The 23,653-nt window shown below is 41.0% G+C and overlaps 1 protein-coding gene and 1 long non-coding RNA gene across 4 annotated transcripts in view; one reads left to right on the forward strand and one right to left on the reverse strand.

The window, feature by feature from the left end:
- The window catches only part of LOC138757253 (protein unc-13 homolog B-like), a 615,971-nt gene extending 600,218 nt beyond the window's left edge, over positions 1-15,753 (forward strand). For 2 of the 3 annotated variants that reach the window (XM_069924286.1, XM_069924288.1), the window contains 3 exons: positions 2,135-2,227; positions 11,374-11,533; positions 14,121-15,753. In XM_069924286.1, coding sequence (XP_069780387.1) covers positions 2,135-2,227; positions 11,374-11,533; positions 14,121-14,406 — 539 coding nt within the window. In that variant the 3' untranslated portion in view covers positions 14,407-15,753. The remainder of the gene's footprint in view (positions 1-2,134; positions 2,228-11,373; positions 11,534-14,120) is intronic. The other variant, XM_069924287.1, reaches the window with a different exon arrangement.
- The window catches only part of LOC138757255 (uncharacterized), a 701,670-nt gene that overhangs the window by 542,594 nt on the left and 135,423 nt on the right, over positions 1-23,653 (reverse strand). The window lies entirely within an intron of this gene.

A 23,653-nucleotide genomic window follows, 5' to 3' on the forward strand; every position in this document is an offset into this window, starting at 1 on the left:
TACCAAAAGTGGTGGATGGCTAAGTACAGCGCCAGCAGCTCTCTATTGAAAGCACTGTTCTTTAGTTCAGGGGGCCGCAGATGTTTGCTGAAGAAAGTTAGTGGGTACCAACTTCCTTCCATCTGCTGCTCCAGGACACCATAGATCATTGTTCCTAAGGCATCGACTAGAGGGCTGTGGGTGCATCTGGTCTGGGGTAGGTCAGGAGTGCAGCTTTGGCCAGGACACCTTTGTTTTCCACAAATGCACATGCGGATTCATCGTCCCAGGTCAGGTCCTTCTTGCTGGACATTAGGATGAATAGAGGGCACATCACTCAAGCAGCTGCTGGGATAAACCTACAATAAAAGTGTATCATCCTCACGATCTCCTGCAGACCTTTGGTTGTACTGGGCTTCAGGAAGCTGCGATGGCCTCTACCATTTTAGGGCTGTTGGTCTGATGCTGCCCCAGCTTCTACCCCTGCTGGTTTGTTGTCCTGGGAGTCACTTTAGCGATCTCTGTCCACGTCTGCTGCCGTGCGATGTGCCGGCCTGATCTCCGCAATTGTGGGCCGCCACATACATTTACTTATGATTACTACACATTATTACATCATATAACTACATATGTTGAATTAGTAGTTCATCTGATTAATTTTCATGGTTTGAATGTCTGGTGGTATTAGTAACTGGGAAATTAGTGATGACAGCTGCAAATTACAGATAGCATCCACATGAATGTGGAACATCCTTATAGTTAGAGAATTTATGCAGAAAAGTTTTGTTAATTTTACAAATTAATTAAATCCAATGTAATCAAATTTTACCTTTAAAATATAGTTCATGTGTGAATTGTCCTTGAGTATAGATGCAGACGACCCCATGTTACAAGCATTTGTGTAATTTTAAATTTGTGTTTAGAGTTCACAAATGACAACCCAAATTTTTGAAATATGTAATAAAATTCACTCTCCAAGGAATTTTTTGTGAAAAAATAAGTGTTTTTTTTTTATTTTATTTAAGAATTTTTCAAAATAAACGTATACAAGATACTCATTTTACCCGCCCCCCCTCCTCCCCCACCACCACTAACAACTCACCCCCACTTCAGAGCTTTTTTCCCCACAAAAAACAATTATATCGGGCTTTAACAGGTTGCTGTGCCATCTTTTTACATCCTTTTTTATAAAAAAAGGCATTTACTTAACATCCAAACCCATGCACTCAAAATACCTACTCCATATTTTAACAAAAAAGAATTATTATTATTTTTATTCATTGTTCTTGATGCACAGTATATAAAATTAGAATAGAGACTGTTTTCCTGGAAATCAACCACCACCACCTCCCCACCAGCCCCCCACCCCCCAAGTATCTTGGTGGTCATCTGTTGTCAAACAAATAGAGCTTTGGGCTGATCTAATGGATTCTAATTAAATAACTGTTGGTTTGCTAAAAATTATTCAATGGCATTTCTGATAGTGACAGGAGGATTTTACTGGATAAATTGGCTCTGCTTCGAAAGTGTGAATAATTCTTGCAACATACTTTGCATGTCATGAATTCTGTTTTAAAAATGCACAAACTGGTAAACTTTCAACCAAAACTCATGGGTTTGAATCTGCTTTCAGTGAAGAATATCATATTTGCTAAGTGAGATTATATATTTCTACAATGCTGCAAATAAAATGAAAATTTCTCCACCTCCTGGAGTTGTTGAATTGTCTACATTTGTAATTTACATCTCCAATTTGACTCTAGTTTGTTACCTTCAGTATGATTTAACAATATTTTTCTCTTTAAGCACAACTTAAACATTTTTGATATGGTGGTGGAAACCAGTGAATCAAATCATTTAAAGAGTGAATATATAATTCATCAGATTTTCATTACGTTGTTTAAAAATTAAATTATCCCAATGCAGCAGTAGTTTCTTCCTCCTTTCCATGAGGCAGGCTTCAATCCTTACAGTTCATCAGAATGTACGCATGATTAATATGTGGTGCGCTTTGCACAGGAGCATGAAAGCCTAATATTTTAATGTCACAGTTCTTTTAAGTATATTGCACAGGTGTCTTATGTGAATGAGCCATTGATAAGTCTCCACTCTGTGGTGATTATCTAATTTCAGTAATTCAACTTTATACTTTTAGGGTCTGGTGTGGATGACCCAGTGGGTGAAGTTTCCATACAAATAGATCTTTTCACCCATCCAGGAACAGGGGAACACAAAGTAACAGTAAAAGGTAAGAGCAATATCATTAATAGATAAACAAAATGTTGAATTACCAAATTTAGTGAGAATCCAAGTTGTACTTGAACAACTGTATTGAAAATTTCATTTGCCTATGTTGTTTAGTTCACAGTATTTCATCTAAACATGAAATATCTCCTTCTTTTCATTTCTACTCAAGGATGGTAAATTGTTCTATGTGCTCTTCATGGCCTTTCTTTGAGTTTTTTAATCCAATCCTAACTTTTCTTATTTTCTTTTTAACATGTCCAAATCCTGTTTTTGATTTTATTATTTCCAATTTTATTAATATCAGTTATTTGATCATTTCAACTTGTGATCTTAAATGCTAGTTGATTCTCTGTGGTTTTCCTCATAATACATTATGGGAACTTAAAAATAGGAAGAAGCTACACGGTCAAATAATTCTGTTCCAGCTCATTATAGGAGTCCCTTTTCACTAATAGCCTTGCAAATATTTATCCAATTTACTTTGAAAATCATAAACAAATCTGCATCCAACAAATATTCAAACATTAAATTTCAGATCATCATTATGCCCTGTGTATGCAAATGAGGTTTATCTTCATATAACCCTGGAATTTTTGCATATATTTTTTATTTTTGTTCTTTAGTTTTTCACCCTCATCATTAATGGGAATAGTTTCTCTTTATCTTACTCTATTCTAAATTCATTGCAAGTGAAACTCAGTCACTACTGTTGTGTATGCACTCACACAATTAAGACTCAGAGGTGTGAGTCTTACTTCTATTACTTTACTTCTATAAGGACTAACCTGGCTACTGCCACACAGGGTTATATATAAGGAAGGATGACATCATGACATGGGCATCATGATGTTCAGCAGAGGATGGGCTTATACCCAACACTCTTCCCCCCGCCACCCCACCGTGCAATAAATACTGACTGAGCCCCTTCGAACTAATAAGATTACATCGGGCCCAGGACTACAAGTGAGAATTAGAATACATCTCATGAGTAATTATAATTATAAAAGGGAAAGTATTTAATAATAATTAGGGCACATAGTCCTTAAAGCATTCAGGTGGTCTTCTTTCTCTTTTGAACTGCCTCAGCGTGATTTGCTGTGCCGGTCCTTGCTCGGAATCAGTAGATAATCAGGTCGGTGGTCGAGTTGGCAGCGACTACCTGCCTTTGCTTACCTTCGGCGGCGACTGCCTGTCTTTGCTGCCCTCCTGGCTGCTTGTCTCAGTGACTGGACTCCTCTCTGGACTCCTTGGTTCCACGATCATTTCTGCACCCCCCCTCACTTGGCCTGAGGGGTGGGGTGGTTGGGGCGGGCCACAGCAGGTCTAGTTCCACCTTCTCCAGTTTATGAGGCAGCTCATGGACCTTAATGTCAGTCAATGCTCATAATTGGTCAATGTGTCGCTTCACAATCTGTCCCCCACTAGAACAGAGTATGCGCAGGGGCTCAATGTTTGTAAGATTACTTCTATCTTTTATATTGTCTAGAATCTTGTACCGGAACTCTCTCTCCCACCTCCATTGTTCTCAGTGAGGCTTGAGGCAATGCAAGTTGCGGCCAATCATTAGTTCTGCTAAGGTGTGTTTTGTGGTAGAATGTGGTGTGTTTCTGTACCCCAATAGGAAATCTGAAATTTTGTGTGTCCAGGAGGCATTTAGAAGTTTCATGGTTTCATTGCTTTTTTGAATGTTTGTACAAAACATTCATCTTCCCCATTAGTACTTGGGTGATAGGGCGCGAACAAAATATGTCTGATATTGTTGTCGCGCATAAATTTAAAAAAATCTTCTGATGTAAATTGAGGCCCATTGTCCATAATTAATTCATGAGGCAATCCGTAAGTGGCAAAGATAGCTCATAGGAAATCAATCATGGGATCTGCTTTGGTGTTTTTCAGCTGTGAAACTACTGGCCATTTGGAGTGTGCATCCTCAGTTAATAGGAAAGTCTCACCCATGAATGGTCCAACGAAGTCTACATGTATCCGATGCTAGGGTTTGGATGGCCATTTCCATGGATTAGCTTCAGCTTGCAGCATTTTTGGCTGCATTGACTGACATACTTTGCATTCTCTTTCAGTTGTTTCAATATTTCTGTCTATGGAGGGCTACCAGACATGCATCTGGCCAGTGCCTTCATTCGTAACATTCCCAGATGGTTGTGGTGCAGTTCTGAAAACATGGTAGTTTGCCATTTGGCTGGAATAATTGTACGGGTACCCAATAGTACACATCCTTCTTCAACTGATAGTTCATGGCGGCATGTGTGGTAAGGTTTTAGATCTTCTGGGATGACTTCAGGTTAAGGATGAAGTGTAGGATCTTGCCCAATGTTGCCTGTTTTTGGGTTTCCTTTGCGATCATCTGGCCTGTGATGGGACGTGGTTGAAGTTGTTCTTGGTTGACGGCTGCTGCCTCTGCTGTCCATTTAATAATTTCTTCGTGTTGTTCTGTCTCAGGTAGTGACACGCGAGATAAGGCATCTTCATGCTGTTGAGTGTTCCTGGTTTATGTTTTATGTCATAGTTATACGCCGCTAGTAGCATGGACCATCTTTGAATTCTGGCCACAGCTAATACCTTTGTGTGGCCCCAGGATTAAACTAAGAGTCTTATAGTATGTGATCAGGGTGAATTTTCTTTCGTACACCAAAAATTATTGCCAATCTAGTTGGGTGTAATGCATTCACTTGTTGTTAATGTTTTCAAAGCATACACTATTGTTTGCTCACCTTTTTCTGTGATTTGGGATAGTACAGCCACTGGTGAAGCATCCACAACTAGTGTAACTTCTTTACTAGGGTCGTAGTGGATCACCACCTTATTTGTTGACGTCAGTATTTCCTTTAGTTGATCGACTGTATTTTTAGTTTCTGTGTTCCAATACCATGTTTGATCTTTTTGGAGTAATTGGTTCAGCACACTGCATAATGTAGACATATTAGGGAGATGTTTTCGGTAGTGATTAACAAGTCCTAGGAAGGACTGTAATCCGATTTGTTGGTTGGGTATGGGGCCTTGCAAACGGCTTCTGTTCCTGCTGGATTCATTCGCACCCCCTCTTTGTCAATTGTAAACCCAAGATATATTTCTGAGGAGAGCATGAAGACACATTTGTCCTTTCATAATTGTATATTAGCCTTTTGTTGTCTGGTTAAAACCTTTTCAAGGTTTTGTAAGTGTTCACTGTCGTTTCGGCCCGTGATGATGACATCATCTGGGTAACAACCAACTGAGAGTCCATGTAGTAATTTGTCCATTGTTGCTTGAAAAACCACAGGTGTTGTTGAAATTCTGTAAGGTGCGTGTATAGGTGAATAGCCCCAGATGGGTATCGATTGTCACATATTCCCTTGATTTTTTTGTCCAATTATATCTGTTGATATGCTTGTGACAAAGCTAGTTTTGTGTATTTTTGCCCTTCGTTTAGTGCTTGGAACAATTCTTCTGCCTTGGGCATGGGGTGTTCGGGTATTTTGAGTGATGAATTGATGGTGACTTTGTAATCACCACAAATGTAAATCTCACCGTTTGTCTTTCGTACTGATACGATGGGCGCTGCCCAATCACTGAATTGTATTGGTTCTAATGTGCCTTAATGTTTTAGTCTGTTTAATTCAGTTTCAGTTTTCCCTTTCATAGCAAATCGGACTGTTCTGGTTTTGAAGAATTTTGGTTCCTCATTCTTTTAATTGCAGATTGGTTTGAACACCTTTGATTTTCCCCAATGTTTGTTGGAAAACCACTGCGTGGTTGTTGAGGATTTGGTATGGTTCTGGCTGGGAGATGTCTGTGTGGTTTACATTTAGTATTGAACCAATTTCCAGCCAGTCTCGGAGAATGTGTTGTAGCCAGTTTCTTCCGAAAAGTGCTGGTCCCTGGATATCTATGATGTAGAGAGAGTGTTTTTGGTTGCTGTTATTTGTATTGTACTTGGATCGTACATTTACCAACCACTTTGATTCAGTCTCCTGTAACAGATCTTAGAGTTATTTCAATTGTTTTTACTGGGAGGCGTGGTAGTAAGTGTTTCTTTACATGTAACGGCATTAGGGACACCTCTGTCCCTGTGTCTAACATCATCTTCAGGGGGTATCTGTTTATTTTTAGCTGTATAAAGATTTCTGTGTTTCCTCTATTTATTCATCAGATGTGTAATATCTCAGGAGCTGAAATTTCAGGAGCTTGAAGGCCAGCCGTTGGGCTGTTATCATCGATGCTAGGTTGCCTCTCTCTCTCTCTCTCTCTCTCTCTCTCTTTCTGCAATTGTTTTGACTTTAACTGCCTGCTTATTTGCAGGCCACCTGCACTTTAGAACTGAACATTTAGCTTTGATATGTCCTTCTGTTTTGCAATGGTTGCATTTAGAATTTTTGAAGAAACAGCTTTCTGGTTGGTGGTTGTATTTCCCACAACGGGAGCACTGTTGGTGGGAAGACCTCTCGACCAGTAGGTCTGGTTGACCCACATCCTAGTTTTTATCTGCCATTTCAGAGCTGCTGTCTTTATCCATTGCTAATCATTTTTGCCTTGCTTGGCAATTTGCCAACCCCATCATTAATCTGCCTCACAGTGCCTGATTCAGAAACTCCTCAAAATGACAGTTTCTCCTGGTCCTTGTCTCCTTTCATAGAATTGTTGCCTTTTTGTCATAACTGGTGGTTTGGGGCTTAAATGTATCCTTAGAGCTGTGCATAATTCATTGAATGTCTTCATCCCTGGATTCTCTGGGGCTAGCAAGGTCTTAAGGAGAACAAATGTTTTCTGCCCATTATACTGAGGAAGAGGACACGTTTACGGTTTACTGGACCTTCCACAATATTGTGGGCTATGCAGTAGTGGTTAAACTGTTCTACGTAGTTATCCCAACTTTCTTCTACTTAGTTGAATTCCCTGAAGTTTTCCTCCACCATCTTGTCGTGCTTTTGCCTTGATCTTTTGATGGGAACTTGTTGGGGTTGTTAGGTATTCATTTTCTACTTTTCTTCTGGATTTTTCCTTCTCATGGTTGGTGCATGGAGCATGTGTAAGCTTTGTTTCATTCCTCGTTGTCTCTGTTGAGTATGCACTCACACAATTAAGACTCAGAGATGTGATGCTTTCTCATCCTTTACTTCTATTAGACTTACATGGCTACTGAAACACAGGGTTATATATATGGAAGTGTGACATGACGTGGGCATCATGAGGTCCATCAGAAGGCTGGCTTATACCCATCAACTAGCTTCTCCTTTCAACTGAAATCCATCAAATATGATGCCATTCTGTTTATTAAAGACAGCAATGTTAGAGTGTATATAATGTAATAGGTGCATAAGTGGATGTGCACAACTTGGTTTTATCCTAAAGACTAACTACCATAAAGGAATTGTACCAGTTCATTTAGTCTTTCTTTACTTTAAATGCTGTTAATTACTTGTTACGTTCAATGTACCACCTTTTGTACATTACAATATGGACTCCATGCAGGCAGGTAAATGTATAATAAATTGTTTTTCAACTGTACAGTTTTCAACTGTAATATCCTAAGATATCAAGTTCTTGGTACAAGACTGTAAATTTTTAGATTTTAATTTGCCTTTTTCATTTAATTTTTTTTAAATATTTTCATTCTGTCTGTCTTTTGTACACTGGGCAGTCCCTTTAAATAGCTGTAAGGAAGGTACCTGAATGATCATTTTTATGTACCATTAGTTAAAAAACATGGGAACAGGTATACAGTCCTTTATCCGGAACCCTTGGGGGCAGTGTGTTCCGAATTTTGGATTTTTCCAGATTTCAGGAAGCCAGATTTAAGCCCACCTGTATTGTGCTGCCGTATCCACCCCCACCCCTTTCCAATTGCGCTGATGTCTCCCTCCCCTCGCCCGCCCGACTCGCGCTGTCAGTCTCCCCACCTCGTCCGCCCGACTCGTGGTGTCGGTCTCCCCACCTCGCCCACCCAACTCGCGCTGCCAGTCTCTCGCCTGCCCGACTCATGCTGCCAGTTTCTCCCCCTCACCCGCCTGACTCACGCTGCCGTTTCTCTCCCCACTTGCCAGTTTTTGGAGCTTTCCGGATTTTAGATGTCTGGATAAAGGATTGTGTGCCTGTAATAGATTATACCTGCTCTTTTAAAGGGCAGAATCTTCAAGGAACTGATATCACACAAAGTTTCTGTGATCATGAGGTTAAAGCATCATCCATTTAAAACCAGGATCCTTAAATGATTGGAGAAAATAAAACACAAAGACATTGGTGGTGATGACTTTCTTTAAAAGGACATTTTAGGAAAATTGTTTCTATAGGATTTCTGATATGATAATACAATACTATGAATACCGTATTTGATGGCATATAAGACCTAAGGCTATATAAGATATCCCCCACCCACCCCCTCCCCATTGCAGCACAGAATATTAAGATTTTTTTTAGTGTATTAACAGGTAACAATTTAATGTTATTGAACTATGTAGCTACAGTATAGCAGAAAAGGAAAATCTTGGACAAGACATGCAGCTAGACAACAGGAATAATCTTTTAATATTAATATTGCTGTTAGTTACAAAAGAAAACAGAAGCAGCTTAGCTATAGCAGAAAACATTTTATAAAAACAAATTTCTGCTGTAAGCCCCCACGCTGGTCTCCTTGTAGCCCACTATCAGTTCCTGTACTGGTCCCACTGCACCAATCTCTCTTGGAGAGGAGCAAGTGGTGGGATTAGTGTGGAGAACTGGTGGTGGGCTGTTGGGAGGGAGTGGGTTGGTGGGATCAATGTGGGGATTGGTGGCAGGCTGTTGAAGGGAGTGAGACAGTGGGATCAGTGTGGGTACTGGTAGTGGGATTTTAGGGTGGGGGAGCAGCGGGGACCTTTGCGGGGACCAACAGTGGGTCTCCCAACAGCCCCACTGATCCCATCATCCTGCTCCTCCCAATAGCCTGCCATCAGCCCCCAATGATAGATGCTAGTGAGGCATGCAGCGACGGTGATCACTCGTCGGTTGGTATTACTCACCATTATCACCCTCATTTCAATTTTGCATATAAGATTCGGGGGATATTTTTGAGCCATTTTTTGGGGAAAAAAGTGGGTCAATACAATTCCAATTTCAATACTTGAATTTTTCATTAAAGATACAAATGTAGCAGCAAAAAACATTTTTACAGCCAAATATGATTTTATATTGGAAATATTTCTTGGTAATTTTAATTTATGGTTTTTTTTCTATGAATAACCTTTTATTGGTTTTCTAATACTTCAAGAACCTATATTTAAACAAACCAAAGTTTTTTTTATCAAGCCAGAGTCATTAAAATCAAATGCTATGGGGATGATTACAGTAGTGTTACCAATTAAATGAGAAAACACACCAGACAATGAAGACTCAAGGGACACAAACGGTCACACTGAGGAGTGCAGTAGGACAGAGGGATCTGGGAATACAGAAACATAATTCTCTAAAAGTGACATCACATGTAGATAGCATTGTAAAGAGAGCTTTTGGCAGATTGGCCCTCATAAATCAAAATATTGAAGTTCAGGAGATGGGATGTTATGTTGATGTTATATAAGACAGTGGTGAGGCCAAATTTGGAGTATTGTGTGCAGTTTTGGTCACCTAATTACAGGATAAATATCAATAATATGGAAAGAGTGCAGAGATTTACTAGAATTTTGCCCGGACTTCAGGAATTGAGTTGGAGGGAAAAGTTAAACAGGTTTGGTCTTTATTCCATGGGGACTGCTCGGCACCTGAAAGCTGCTAGCCACTTTGCCTGGTGCTGCTTTCAGGTTCAATGGGGGATTCTCCGAGCCAGAGAATATACCTACAGGAGGAGGGTTGGGTAAGTGCTCCTCCTGGCTGGGTTCTCCACTTTCAGGTGGCCACCCGACAGCAGCATTGGGGTAGAACAGGCGGCTTTACAGTCGAGTTTTCTGGCCACCTGGAAGTGGCTTCTGTGTCTCTACTTCTGCTGCTTTAATCTGAGGACAGACGAGGAAGTCTGAGAATTCAAGGGAAATGTATTGTCACTGGGAGAACATGAAAATTCTGAATGATTAATTATTCTCGCCTTTCTCTGCACTGAAGATTTGATTGAAGAATATAAAATTATAAGGGGCTTCAACAGAGTAAATACAAGTAGGCTTTTTCCACTGAGGTTTGGTGAGATATAATCCAGCAGACATGAGTTAACATAGAACATTGCAGGCCCTTCAGCCCATGATGCTGTGGTGACCTTCTCAACAACTCTCTATGTTTAAAAAAAAATTACCTCTGATGTCTCCCTTAAACTTTCCTTCCTTCACATTGAACAGATGTTCTCCGGTGTTTGCAACTTTCATGTTGGAAAAAAGGTGCTGAGTGTTCACCCTGTCTTTTCCTCTCATAATCTTGTACACCTCTATTAAGTTACTCAAGAGTGAAAAGGTAAATGTTTAAGGGGAACATTCGGGGGGACTTCTTTACACAGAGAGGTAGGATGAGATGCCAGCCGAAGTAGTGAATGCGGGCTCAATTTTAACATTTCAGAAAAATTTGGACAGGTATGCAGAAGGGAGAGGTATGAAGGGTTATGGACTGGGTGTAGATCAGTCGGACTCAGCCAAATAATAGTTTGGCACAGAGTGGAAAGGTCTTGAATCTGTGTTATAATGTTCATTGCTTCACCATGTTTGCTTTGTTCTGCTTCTCACAATTGAACTCTCACACTATTTAACAAGTGTTTGCATGAACACTTGAAACATCATAATGCGGAAGTGTAGGGTTGAAAGCCTGTGAAATGAGAATGGTATCGATGACAACCTAATAGCTTTCAAGGTCCGGGAACAGAAGGACCTTTTTATGTACCACATTTCTGAATGCTTTGAGTATTTTGAAGTCGAAAGTTCTGATGAATTTCCATGTTATGGTTACAGTTAAATTTTAAAAAAAATTTTTGTGGGTAATCAATCCTGTGATTTTTTTTTGTATGGTTAGGATTACTTTTATGCTTTTGCCTTTTTTTTCCAGTTTGGAGAAATGTTAAGGAATCTTCTAATTTTGGTTTAAAACTTTTTTTACGTGAACAAGTGATAGGATGATTTACAAAGGGATCAATAAGTCAACTGAGATTTGCTTTGAAATTTATTGAAACAACTAAATCTGTACAATGTGATTTATGTTTTACAGTGGTAGCCGCTAATGATCTGAAATGGCAAACTAATGGCATGTTTCGACCATTTGTTGAGGTCACAATGATTGGTCCACATCTTAGTGACAAAAAACGAAAACTTACTACAAAATCAAAGAGCAACAACTGGGCTCCAAAATACAATGAGACATTTCATTTGTGAGTAAATGACCATTATAGATAAAAACAATTTTTATGTTACCTTTAGAGCTTTACCTTATCATGCAAATCGGAAACCACATCTTCTCTTCACTCACCATCAATGCAGGCACACCTCAAGGATGTGTGTTTAGCTCACTGCTCTACTGGCTCCACACCCATGACAGTATGGCCATGCACAATTCATCTGCCGTCAACAAATGTGCTGATAGCCGCACGATTGTCAGCAGAATCACAGATGGAAATGAGAAAGTGTGCGTGAGGGAGATGGATCAGCTAGTTGAATGGTGGAAAGGATCAGGAACTTCAAATTTCTGGGTGTCAGCTTCTCTGTGTCCTAGGGTTTCCATGCCAATGCAATTATGAAGAAGATGGCATACTTCATGAGGAGTTTGAGGAGATTTGGTATGTCACCAAAGACTCTTGCAAATTTGTACAGGTGTACTGTGGAGAGCATTCTGACTGGTTGTATCACTGTCTGGTATGGAGATGCCAATGCATAAGACAGGAAAAGATTACAGAGAGTTGTAAATTTGGCCAGTGCCCTCATAGGCTCCAGTTTTCCATTGAAGACATCTATAAGAGGCAGTATTTTAAGAAAGCAGCCTCTATCCTTATGGATCCTCACCATCCAGACCATTCCCTCTTCATACTGCTACCATCAGTAAGGAAGTACAGGAGCCTGAAGACAAACTCCCAGCAGCACACGGATATCAGATTTCTGAATTGACAATGAACCACAGATACTACCTCACTTTCACTTTTTTTGCACTGATTTATTTATTTTAAATGTAATTTATGGGAATATTTGCACTGTAATGCTGCCGTAAAACAACACATTCTGCGACATGTTCATGACTGGATTCTGATTCTGAAATGTTGTACCCAGTCACATGCAAAAATAACATGTAACTGATATTTTACTCAGTGACAGTGCAGAGAAAGGCTAGAATAATTAATCATTCAGAATTTTCATGTTCTCCCAGTGACAATACATTTCCCTTGAATTCTCAGACTTCCTCGTCTGTCCTCAGATTAAAGCAGCAGAAGTAGAGACACAGAAGCCACTTCCAGGTGGCCTGAAAACTCGACTGTAAAGCCGCCTATTCTACCCCAATGCTGCTGTCGGGTGGCCACCTGAAAGTGGAGAACCCAGCCAGGAGGAGCACTTACCCAACCCTCCTCCTGTAGGTATATTCTCTGGCTCGGAGAATCCCCCATTGAACCTGAAAGCAGCACCAGGCAAAGTGGCTAGCAGCTTTCAGGTACCTAGCAGTCCCCGCTCCATGACAGTCCCTCGCTGCCCACTCCAACGCTGTTGTCCCGCACCATGGGTCTGTCAGGCAGCGAGGAGGGGGCTATCGGCAGCGGGGAGGCAAGCTGCCCCTGCCCCGACTCAGGAGCCGGTGTTTGCTCCGCAGCACCTCTCCCCGCTGCGGACCTTTCAGGTGGCAGAACACCACCTTCAGCGCTGCCACCTGAACTTCCCTTCACAGACACTCGCAGCCATTCCTGAGCCGCATTCTCCGGGTGATTCCACCTGAAAGCAGTTAAAGATTACCAGGAAAAAAAAACTGACAGCCTGAGTTACATCAGTCTCAACAGGTCCCAATCAAATTATCTGATTCCTGCAGGATCAGCTCTCCACTCAGTTTACCACATTCCAAAGGCACATTGGGATTGATGTTTTGATAAATGATGCATATTATCTTTTAGGAGGAAAATCTGCCATCTTTAAGCAATTGCTTAAGAGTAATTTCAGAATTCCAACAACATCGTCTGATTAATCGACCAGTTTTACTATTACAACACAAGTAAAACCCAGATGAGCTGTCTAATATTAATATGAGCACTGGAATCAGACAAAATGGACGAGACCATGCTTCCTATCCTGCAGCATTCTCAAAATTTGTGAATTATGAATGCCAATGCTGTTGCTATGTCGAATTATTCACTTCAAACCAGTGAACGAACCCTGACTAATTGAGGCGTTTTGATGAATAAGTCAAACTTAAACTGAAGACTTGTATTAATGTATAAGACTGAATATTTGCATGTGAAAACAGTGGAAGCCTTGAGCAAAAAGACAAATAACCAAAAGAGGCTCCATAAACATCCCTCTCCACAATGGTGGCAGAGCATCATAAAACATGAATGCAAAAGGCACATGATATGAACAAACTACAAAGTCTACATCTGATGTATGCTTTAATAGCTGGATATTTTGACAGTACAAGATATTTCTCTGGCTGAATCATCTGATACAGACCACTTACTTGGTCAGAGACCAAGGGATCATAGTTCAATAATGTAATGAGACCATGTAAGCTTGGGAAGAATATGCAACTTTCTCCCCTCCATGGTTATTTTAGGACATTCCTTATGACAGGCTTGGAAATGGCTGAGTCTCGATGCATCTGTGTACCGTTATTCTTTGATATCTGTGATGGATGCACGGAAATTTCAGTGTTTATGGTATGCAAAAAATTAAATGATTTTGTTGCTTTAAAATGATCTGTGTCAATAACCTTGCCTTAAATAAGAAAATTATTCTCAGTAAGAATTTTTTTTCTTTTGCCTTTTACAGTATATTAGGCAATGAGGATGGTCCAGATTCATATGAACTTCAGGTCTGTGTGAAAGATTACTGCTTCGCAAGAGAAGATCGTATTATTGGGATTGCTTTAATGCAACTACGGGATATTGTAGATAAAGGCAGCTACGCTTGCTGGTGTCCACTAGGCCGCAGAATTCACATGGATGAGACAGGATTAACTGTCCTCCGAATACTATCACAAAGAACCAATGACGAAGTGGCAAAAGAATTTGTCAAACTTAAGTCTGAATCTCGGTCTGCTGAAGAAGGCAGTTGAATCTTAGAGGATTATTTGTTTCAGTGGCTTGGGTCACCTTTATTTCTAACTTACCTCGTGCCAATATGTGCAAGTGTTCAACGATTCTCTTTTGTAAATGGGACCCTCTGCACTACTCTGTCATTGTTAATAAGCCTGTGTTGTATACCAATCAAAGTATAGATCTCTATGTGAATTTTATTTATTTATAGTAATCAAAATTTTAAATTGATTAGAAAAAGGTTATTGCTAAAAAAAAATAGGATGCTTACATATGTATAAATAATTTTGTGAACTGGACTTGAGGCTTTGAGTCTCGGAATATTTTTTCACTTCAATTGAACACTGTGATTCCATCATTTAGTGAGATGAACAACTGAGAAATAGTGAAAATATCCTGCACTCATGCCTAGTGCCTTGGTTTTTCCTCTCTCTCTCTCTCTCTCTCTCTCTCATAGGATTGCCAAAGGATGTCTTAAATTGTTGTAGATAAAATCGTACATTCCATTTAATGATACTAAACATTTAGAATCCAATCTTTTGTCAGCTCTGTTCTAGTGCAGGATTAATTTGTGCTTTGGGTCTTTTAGCCAGAGATGTCAAGCTTGAAACTTCCATTGTTATTTTATTTAAAAAATACTACTGCAATAAATGGATAAAGCTATGGAAGAAATGTTAGACAAATATTCATTCAATTTTTTTTCTGATTATGTGTCTGGTATACAGTGTGAAAATTAAGTTGAATTTGCTACCACTATTAATTCTGGAATTTCTTAGCTATCTGAAGATAAGGTCCTTAGAGAGTAAACCTTGTGAAAATCATCACTTTGGCGTGCTATTGTTTGTTTAAAAATTCTTAAAAGCTGTGCTTCTCTTTGTAATTTTATTTTTCAAACAACATCACAACTAAATCTGTAATTCACATTTATGTATTTGGTCCGGAAATATTAAAATCCATTTAGAGAGTGAATTTCTGAGCACATTCACCATCCACTTGGCAAAGGATTCATGAAAACCATGAGAAAACTTTTTAAATAACATTCTTGTGGTTCCTCCAGTAATTTATAAGGATTTCTGCCAAATTTACAGCAGGCAACTGAAAGAGCCCTTAGACATTCCATTCTGTTAGTTACCTGCATTGGAACACATTTATGCTATTTTTACATTGTCGTGTGATGTGCTATTTCTATAAAACAGAGTATTGCACTTAATACAATAAAGTCCCTTGCAAAATACAGAAATCATGTAGACTTTATAGAATTTCTTTAAGCCAAAAGTATTATTCTGTAAGTAGATGTTATCATTGTAAAAATTGATTTTTAATTTTTAACATAGTAATTGTGGAAAAATCAATTTCAGACTAAAGATTCTCATAAAACATTTTATTTTTTTGAATATTTTATTTAATTTTTTTTCCATGCATTAATAAACAGTTATATAAAACAATAAGGATTTAAATTTAGTTTCAATCATTGCATGATGGTTATAACTCCTCCCCATTCCTTCCATTTCCTCCCTCCCTAAACTCCCCACCCCCAAAGAAATATATATATTTATGTAGTAATATAAAGTAAAGAAGAAGAGAAAAGAAAATAGTTTCATGGATAACTCGGAGGATCGCTTCCAACACACAGGACTTCAGCCAAATCCTGCCACCCAGCTCTCATCCATCCTACTCACCAGCATCTGCTCCCTTGTGAATAAAATGGACAACATCCAACTCCAGAGGGCCGTGCAGCATGACTACAGGGACTGCTGTGCTTTGGTCTTCACCGAAACGTGGCTCAGTGACAGGATCCCGAATGCCACCATTCAGCTGGACGGGCTCACTTTATTTGCAGCTGACAGAGGTGCTGCTCTGTGTAGAAAAGCCCATGGCAGTGGCCTGTGCATTTACATCAACGTGGAATGGTGTGAGGATTCAGCACAAGTCTCCAGTCATTGCTCAACACTGGTGGAATTTGTGTCTGTCAGATGCAGACCATTTTATCTACCGCAGGAATTCACTATGATCCTCATAGTATGTTTGTACAATCCACCCCCCCTCCCAGCGCAAATGCTAAGGAGGCAAAATGGGAATTGTACAAGGCAAGAAACGAACTGTAGACCACACACCCTGATGGACTGATCATCATCACTGGCGACTTCAACCAGGTGAACCTCAAGTCAGGGCTACCTAAATTGCATCAGTTTATGGACTTTGCTACTAGGGGGTCAAACACATTCGACCTTGTGTACACGGACATCTCTGACGAGTATTGGGCAGAGCCCTAATCCCACCTCGGATACTCAGACATCTCTGTAATGCTAATCCCAGCATACAGACCGCTTGCTAGACGCTCCAGACCATTCCTAAAGCAGGTTAAAACTTGGCCAGTAGGGACCATTCATGCATTTCAAGATAGCTTTGAGCTCGCTGACTGGTAAATCTGGAGGAGTATACGACAACCGTGACTAGCTACATTAGTAATTGTACTGACGATGTCACTGCACCCAAGTCCATCATTACTTGCTCTAATCAGAAGCCATAGATGACTGCAGAGGTGCGTGTACTGCTCAAGAACCGAGACACAGCCTTCAGAGTGGGCGACAAGGCAGCCCTAGCGATGGCAAGAGCCAAGCTGTCTATGGCCCTCAGGGCTAAGCGTGCACAGGCCCAGCGCATCTGGACACCAAGGACACGCGACGTATGTGGAAGGAGATCCAAGATATCACAAACCACAAGATTTACTCCATCCACATGTGCTGATGATGCCTCCCTCCCAGATGAACTGAAAATTGATACGCACAGTTTGAGGCAAAAAGTGATGTGGCAGCAGAGAAGGCCACCCCTCCTCCAAACAATCAAGTGTTGCATCTTATAGTGGCTGATGTTAAGAGAGAATTAGGCAAAGTCAATCCAAGGAAAACTGCTGGACCAGACAACATTCCCAGCAGCGTGCTCAGGGGTTGTGCGACTCAACTAGCACTGTGGTCCTTACATGCTTCAAAGCCGCCACCATTGTCCCTATGCCAAAGAAGTCATCTGGGTCCTGCCTCAATGATTACCACCCTGTCGGACTCAATTCCATTGTCATGAAATGCTGCGAGAGGATTATCATGGGACACATCAAGCACCTGTTGCCTCCCTCACTGGATCCCCCGCATATAGATCCAATTGCTCCACAGACGATGCTATGACCTCCGCACTTCATCGAGCCCTAATCCACCTGGAAAATAAAGACTTGTATGGTTGAATGCTGTTTATTGACTTCAGCATTCAACATGATCATATTCTAGTACCTGATAAGGAAGTTGGGCCTGCTGGGACTAAACACCACCTTCTGCAAATGGTGAGCCACTACAATCTATTGTTTTGTCTCGTGTTAATTTATTGTTTATTCATGTGTTTGCATGCCTGTGAGCTGCAGCAGGAAAGAATTTCCGTGCATCTGTACATTGCACTTATGTATATGACAATAAGTTCTCCTTGTCATCATCAGAATGGCAGAAGGTATTCTCAACTGCATCTTTAGTGAACATCCTTTGAGAGCCTCCAGGAAATATTTATATCCAAGCTTACAATAACAGAACCAATTTTGCAAATAATTGACAGCTGCTGTATAATTTACTTTTTGATAATGGGTCATTCCAGGTGCCACAATGGATCTTCGCAGCATCACGCAGTCATCAGTCCTTTGATATCTCCATGGAGGAAGCAGTATTTCTTGTGGAATATTAACCACTGTTTGGCAAGATTGTTGCTTGAAAGGCTAATTGGGTCCATGACTGCATGTGAGTCCGTGTAGGGTGGATTGTGAAGGGCATGTAACCTCTCTGTCTGGACCCTGGTCAGAATGTGGATTGCAGAGGGTCACACGACATCTCTGGAACTTAGTTGGAAGTCACCTCACCTGCCAATCAAGGGTTAGACCTGCCCATCTGTGAGGCTGATGTGTGATTGGCCCTTGGAGCTTACGTTTGATTGGTCCCCCAAGTGCCAATCAATGGTGAGATCTGTCCACAGGTGAACCTGACTTGTAGGTCACATGGATGGGCCGTGCAATGAAAAAGCTTTGTATGTGGAATCTTGTGCTCTTTCGTGGCTGCCTCGAGACCATCACTGAAGTCTAGGCTGCTGACCATGGGCAGGTTCTGGATGGCCAACTGCGATGGGCTTGTCCCAGATCCTAAACTGTGTGTGATGCTGGAATACTGGGTATGCTGTAAGTAGCCATTTTCTATTTATTTAATTATTTTTTAAAGTCAGAAAAGGAGAGGGGAGACTGCTCAGGCGCATGATGTCGGCTCAGCTGAGAGGGGGGTTCAAAAAGGTAAGGAACTTTGCTTCTTTTTGAGTTGGAGTCAGAAGGCTGCAATTGAGTTAATTGATTAGGGCTAAGGAGCAATTGAGATAATAGATAAGGACATATGACAAGAGGGACAGCTAGTAAAGTGCCCAGCAATGGAGTGGCTCAGAGACAGACATTGTGGCTTTGTCTCTAGTGGATGAGGAGGAGTTTGCTCCCAGTCAGATAAGAGTGCTAAGTTTGTTTAATTGTTAATTAACTGAGGAATTGGGTAATGGAGGCAACAGTTAGGGAAGTCCAGTGTTCCAATTGCAGGACGTGGGAAGTCTGGGACAACACATTTGTTGCTGATAACTACACCTGCAAGAGGTGGATCAGCTGCAGCTCCTGATAAACTGAGTTAGGGAACGAGAGCTGCAGCTGCATGAACTTCAGATCATTTGGGAGGCTGAGGTAGAGGGGCCGTCATCCCTAAAAGTCAGGAGGCAGGTAGCTGGGTGACTGTCAGGAGAGGCAAGGGGAAGAGCCAAAGTGTCCCTGTGGCCATTCCCATCAATAATAAGTATACTCTTGGATACTGTTGGTGGGGATGACCTATCAGGGACAAGTTGTAGTGATCAAGTATCTCAAGTGGTCTGTGCCTCCCTGCTGGCAGGGTCTGAAATATCTCGGATTGAGTTCTCCCTATTCTAAGGAGAGGGTGAGCAACCAGATGTCGTGGTTCATGTAAGGACCAATGATATGGGTAGGAAGGGTGAGGAGGTCCTGCTAGGAGAGTTCAAGGAGTTAGGTGCAAAATCGAAGCCCAGAATCTCCAAGATGGTAATCTCAGGATTGCTACCTGTGCCATGTGCTAGTGAGGCCCACAGAAATCCAGAACTGTTAATGGAGTGAAAATCCCCGTGCATCTGATAAGAGACCCAGCTTACTCCGTCAGGAAATGGTTGATGAAAGGGTTCACTAACCATAATGAACTCAATGAACGGCAGCAAAAATTTAACTTCCATTTAAACTCCGCAAGGATGGTGGTAGAGAATGCTTTCGGAAGGAGGTGCCTAGCCAAACGATTTGATGTTTGTACCACTTTTGTATCCGACGTTGTGAGTGTAAGGAATACTTTTGCCAGAGTGGAACACTGAGCTATCTGATCACCCTGAGCCTAACTGAGCTGCTTATCAGGGTGTACAAGCACACAGTCACTAGGCAATCCGTGAAGCTATTATATCCATTCTGTAAACTAATTATGTCCATTGTGTGACCGTAAGCTGATGAAGCAAGAAAATATTATTTTTTAATATGTTTGTGGGAAATGTCAGAAATTTTTAGTGCACATAAAAAGTAAATAATAAATAGTTCAAATACAACTGGAAATTACTATTTACAACTGTGCAAAGTAAGAGAAAACCTATTATGATGTTCAAAAGTGTTAAGGCACAAATCAGAGTGGATTAATTTTAGATCACTCCAGCAGCCGGAGGTAGGAGGAGGAATGTGGACTAGATGACTCTTATGCTTCATCCATCTGGGTGAAGCTGATATAGTTATGTGGTGGGGAATAGCAAAGGTACCTCTGGGATGGAGGAGTGCTGTTCTGGGGTGCGTGAGTTTGATGCTGTGGAAAGGGAGGAAGGCACTGTTGTATTGGGGCAGCCATTAGTGAAATCAGGTCTCACAGAAGTGAGGCAAGACTCTTCATCTCCTGCTGAATGGCTTTGAGCGCAGTGCCAAGATCATTAATTAGCTGTGTTGCTCATGCCACATTCTCCTTCTCCTAAACTTCTATCCACATGTTCTCTCTGCTCTTCCAGATGACACTGTTCCCTCTCTGCCTCCTCAATGTCCATTGAAGCCAGCAGATCCCTTATTTCCTTGAAGACTACCGATGCCTTAATTGGTTTCTGCTTTTTTTTTTTGACTGCAGCCGGCTTCCCAGAGAACAACACAAGAGACAATAGCGAGTTGCATCCTTATGGGAAAACACACTCACAAAGACATGAGTATGATGGTAATCACGAAACCAAATATGTTTTTACCCGGCTGATTGTGAGGTTCAGCTTGATCAATTCTCGTGGTGGCATCCGTCTCCAGGCCGCTAACTGCATTAACACTGCTGCTGGCTGCAGAAAATGCAGGAGGAATGTGTTGGGAGGGGAGGGGAGGAGCTGGATCATCCATGATGCTCCGAAGCATGCCTGGGTTGGCAGAGTAGCTGGGCCCCCAGATTGAATGGCACAGGTCAAAATAGGGCCAAGCTAATTGCCTTCTGCCACTCCTTTTCAATTTTGTTCTAAAACTTGGTTTTTCTCCATTCAAAGCCGCAGTCCCTGAGTTGAGAGGCCATCCTTTCAAAAATTGGGCATACTTCACTGTGCCTGTTAGCTGGCAATTTATTTCATCCTGAGCCCTGAATGTTATGAGTTCACGAATCTCGTTATCACCCCAGTTGCAAGACCTAGTAAGAGCTGAATTAATCCTGAGTGTATCCTGACTTGTTGAGTTCATTGCTGTTGGTAAATTTTGAACTTTCTACACTTGGGTCACGCACAAAAGACATCATCACTATGTCATCTTCCCTTCCCATTTCAATCCGGCAACACAATCTGGCCCTGCATCAATACACCCCACCTCTGACACTACGTACCTTGTTGGATTAAAGCCAGGTAAGTTCAGACACCACCACCACCCCCCCCCACCAAATTCCCCCTTTGATGCATTCACATATAAGTTGAAGCGCTTGAAAGGCAGATAATACCTGGAGTTAATTGTTTGTGTAAAAGGGGTAAGAGGAAGTTCAGGAACAACATGTTTGAGTTAGAGTAAAGGTCAAGGCTGGCAGGATTAGGAAACCTTGAGTGACCAGAAATACTGAGACTCTGGTCAGGAAAAAGGAGGCAAATATTAATAATTGACAGTTGAAATCAAGAGGATCCTTTGAACAGTTCAGCAAATGTAAGAGTTTACTTAAGAAATGAGGAGTGAGGCAAGAGATGGCTCAAATAGTAAAGGTTAAGGAGATTGGACAAAAAATATTAAAGGCAAAAAGAATAAGTAGGAAAAGAATAGTCCATGAAGGGTAAACAAGGTGTGGAGATGGGTGAGATCTTAAATTAATATTCCACACCTGCATTTGGGCTATAGAACTCAGCAAAATAAACAGTGATGTTCTGAAGAGAGTCCATCATATAAAAGAGGTGGTAGTAGAGGTGTGATATGCATAAAGACAGCTTAAACCCCCCAGGGTGTGATTAATTGTATCCTCAGACAATATGGAAAGCTCTGGAAGAAATTGCAGGACATACTTGCATCAACATGAGACATAGGTGAAGTGGCAGAAGACTGGAGGGATGCCAATCTTGTACTGTTACTTAAAAAAGACTGCAAGGACAAGCCAGGGAACGAGAGATTAAGAATTGATTAAAGTCCGTTGTGGTTAAGTTACAGGAGAGGTTTCTGAGATGCATGATCTACATGGACTAGGAAAGGCAAGGATTAATTGGGGTTAGTCAGCAAGACTTCATGCATTAGAAAGTGTGTCTCATCAATTTGATTGAAGTGTTTGAAGAGATGATTTTGAAGCTTGATGAGGGTAGGGCAGTAGATGTTAGCCAGGCCTTTGACAAGATGCAGCTATGTAGGCTGGTTCAGAAAGTCAGATTGAATGAGATTCAGGGTAAGTGGGCCAGTTGGATACAGAAGTGGCAGGATGGTCAGGTTAGGGTAAGTTGTTACTTAGATTGTAGACCTATGACCAGTGCTGTGTTGCAGTGATCAGTATTAGGTTCATTGTGGTTTGCTATTGAAATTGTTAATACAGATGGCAATGTAGTTAGTATGATTAGAAAGTTTGCAGATGACACTAAAATAGATGGTACAATGAGCAGTGAAGAAGTTTATCTCAGATCACAACAGGATATTAATGAACTGGAAAAGATAGGCAATGAACAGAAGATGGAATTTTACTCAGAAAAGTGCAAGGTACCATATGTACACATATAATAATCGATAACATGTAAAAGTTGGCCCCAAAATCTGGTACAGGGTATTTCCCATATATCATCTTTTTTTTAAAAAAAGAGTGGGACCTTCTTCCCCCCCCCCCCCCCCACCTTATTTTTGGCCTTGGCTGCTTGCCCTCTGGAGCTCCCAACACCTTGACCAGAGACTCGCCTAGGTGCACACTGCCCATCCACCAGAGTTCCCGATGGCAAACTCTTGCCCTTGTACTAGCCACACAGCCATCTGAGCTTCCAATACCCTGAACATGGACTTACCACCAAGTCCAGGCTACCTGCCTGTCCATCGAAATTCCAGATGCCTTGAATGCAGACGTACCAACCAGTCCTGCCCGCTCATCCTGATGCCTTGAACAACGCATGCACTTCCTGCGATTAAAAGTAGTACAGTAAAAGTCCAAAATTCTGGTTGCCAGAAATCCAAATTACCTGAGAATCTGGACTTCTCAAACTTTTTAAATTTAGCTGACTTTTGTGTGCATATGTGTGTAAGCAACACAGAAGTTGCAGAAGTGAACAAATAATTTTTTTTTATTTAATTTTTTTATCTTGTATGAAAAATGTTTTGTTAATAAACTATCAAAATTTACCTTTTTTTTCTCTTCTAAATTGTCCTTAAATTTGATTTTTAAACATACTGACTGAGTACCCAGAAAATACCAGAGGTACCTAGAGGTGTTTGAGGAGATTTGATAGGTCACTGAAGACTCAAACTTCTACAGGTGTACTATGGAGAGCAATCTGGCTGGTTCCATCACTATCTGGTATGGAGGTGCCAAGAAAATTCCCCGCTGCCTAGTCGACCCCCTAAATTTTGCTCTGAAAATTGGTCCACATATTTGACTATTACAGACGTTTATGATAACATTCTGGAGAGTTTTATAGAACCAAGATACTTCAGGTTACAGGTATGAAAGTGGTGAACAGGGCATATCAGGTGAAAACAGCACTTAGTACACTTGTCCT

The sequence above is a fragment of the Narcine bancroftii genome, chromosome 3 (assembly GCF_036971445.1).
Source record: "Narcine bancroftii isolate sNarBan1 chromosome 3, sNarBan1.hap1, whole genome shotgun sequence".
Lineage (NCBI taxonomy): Eukaryota > Metazoa > Chordata > Chondrichthyes > Torpediniformes > Narcinidae > Narcine > Narcine bancroftii.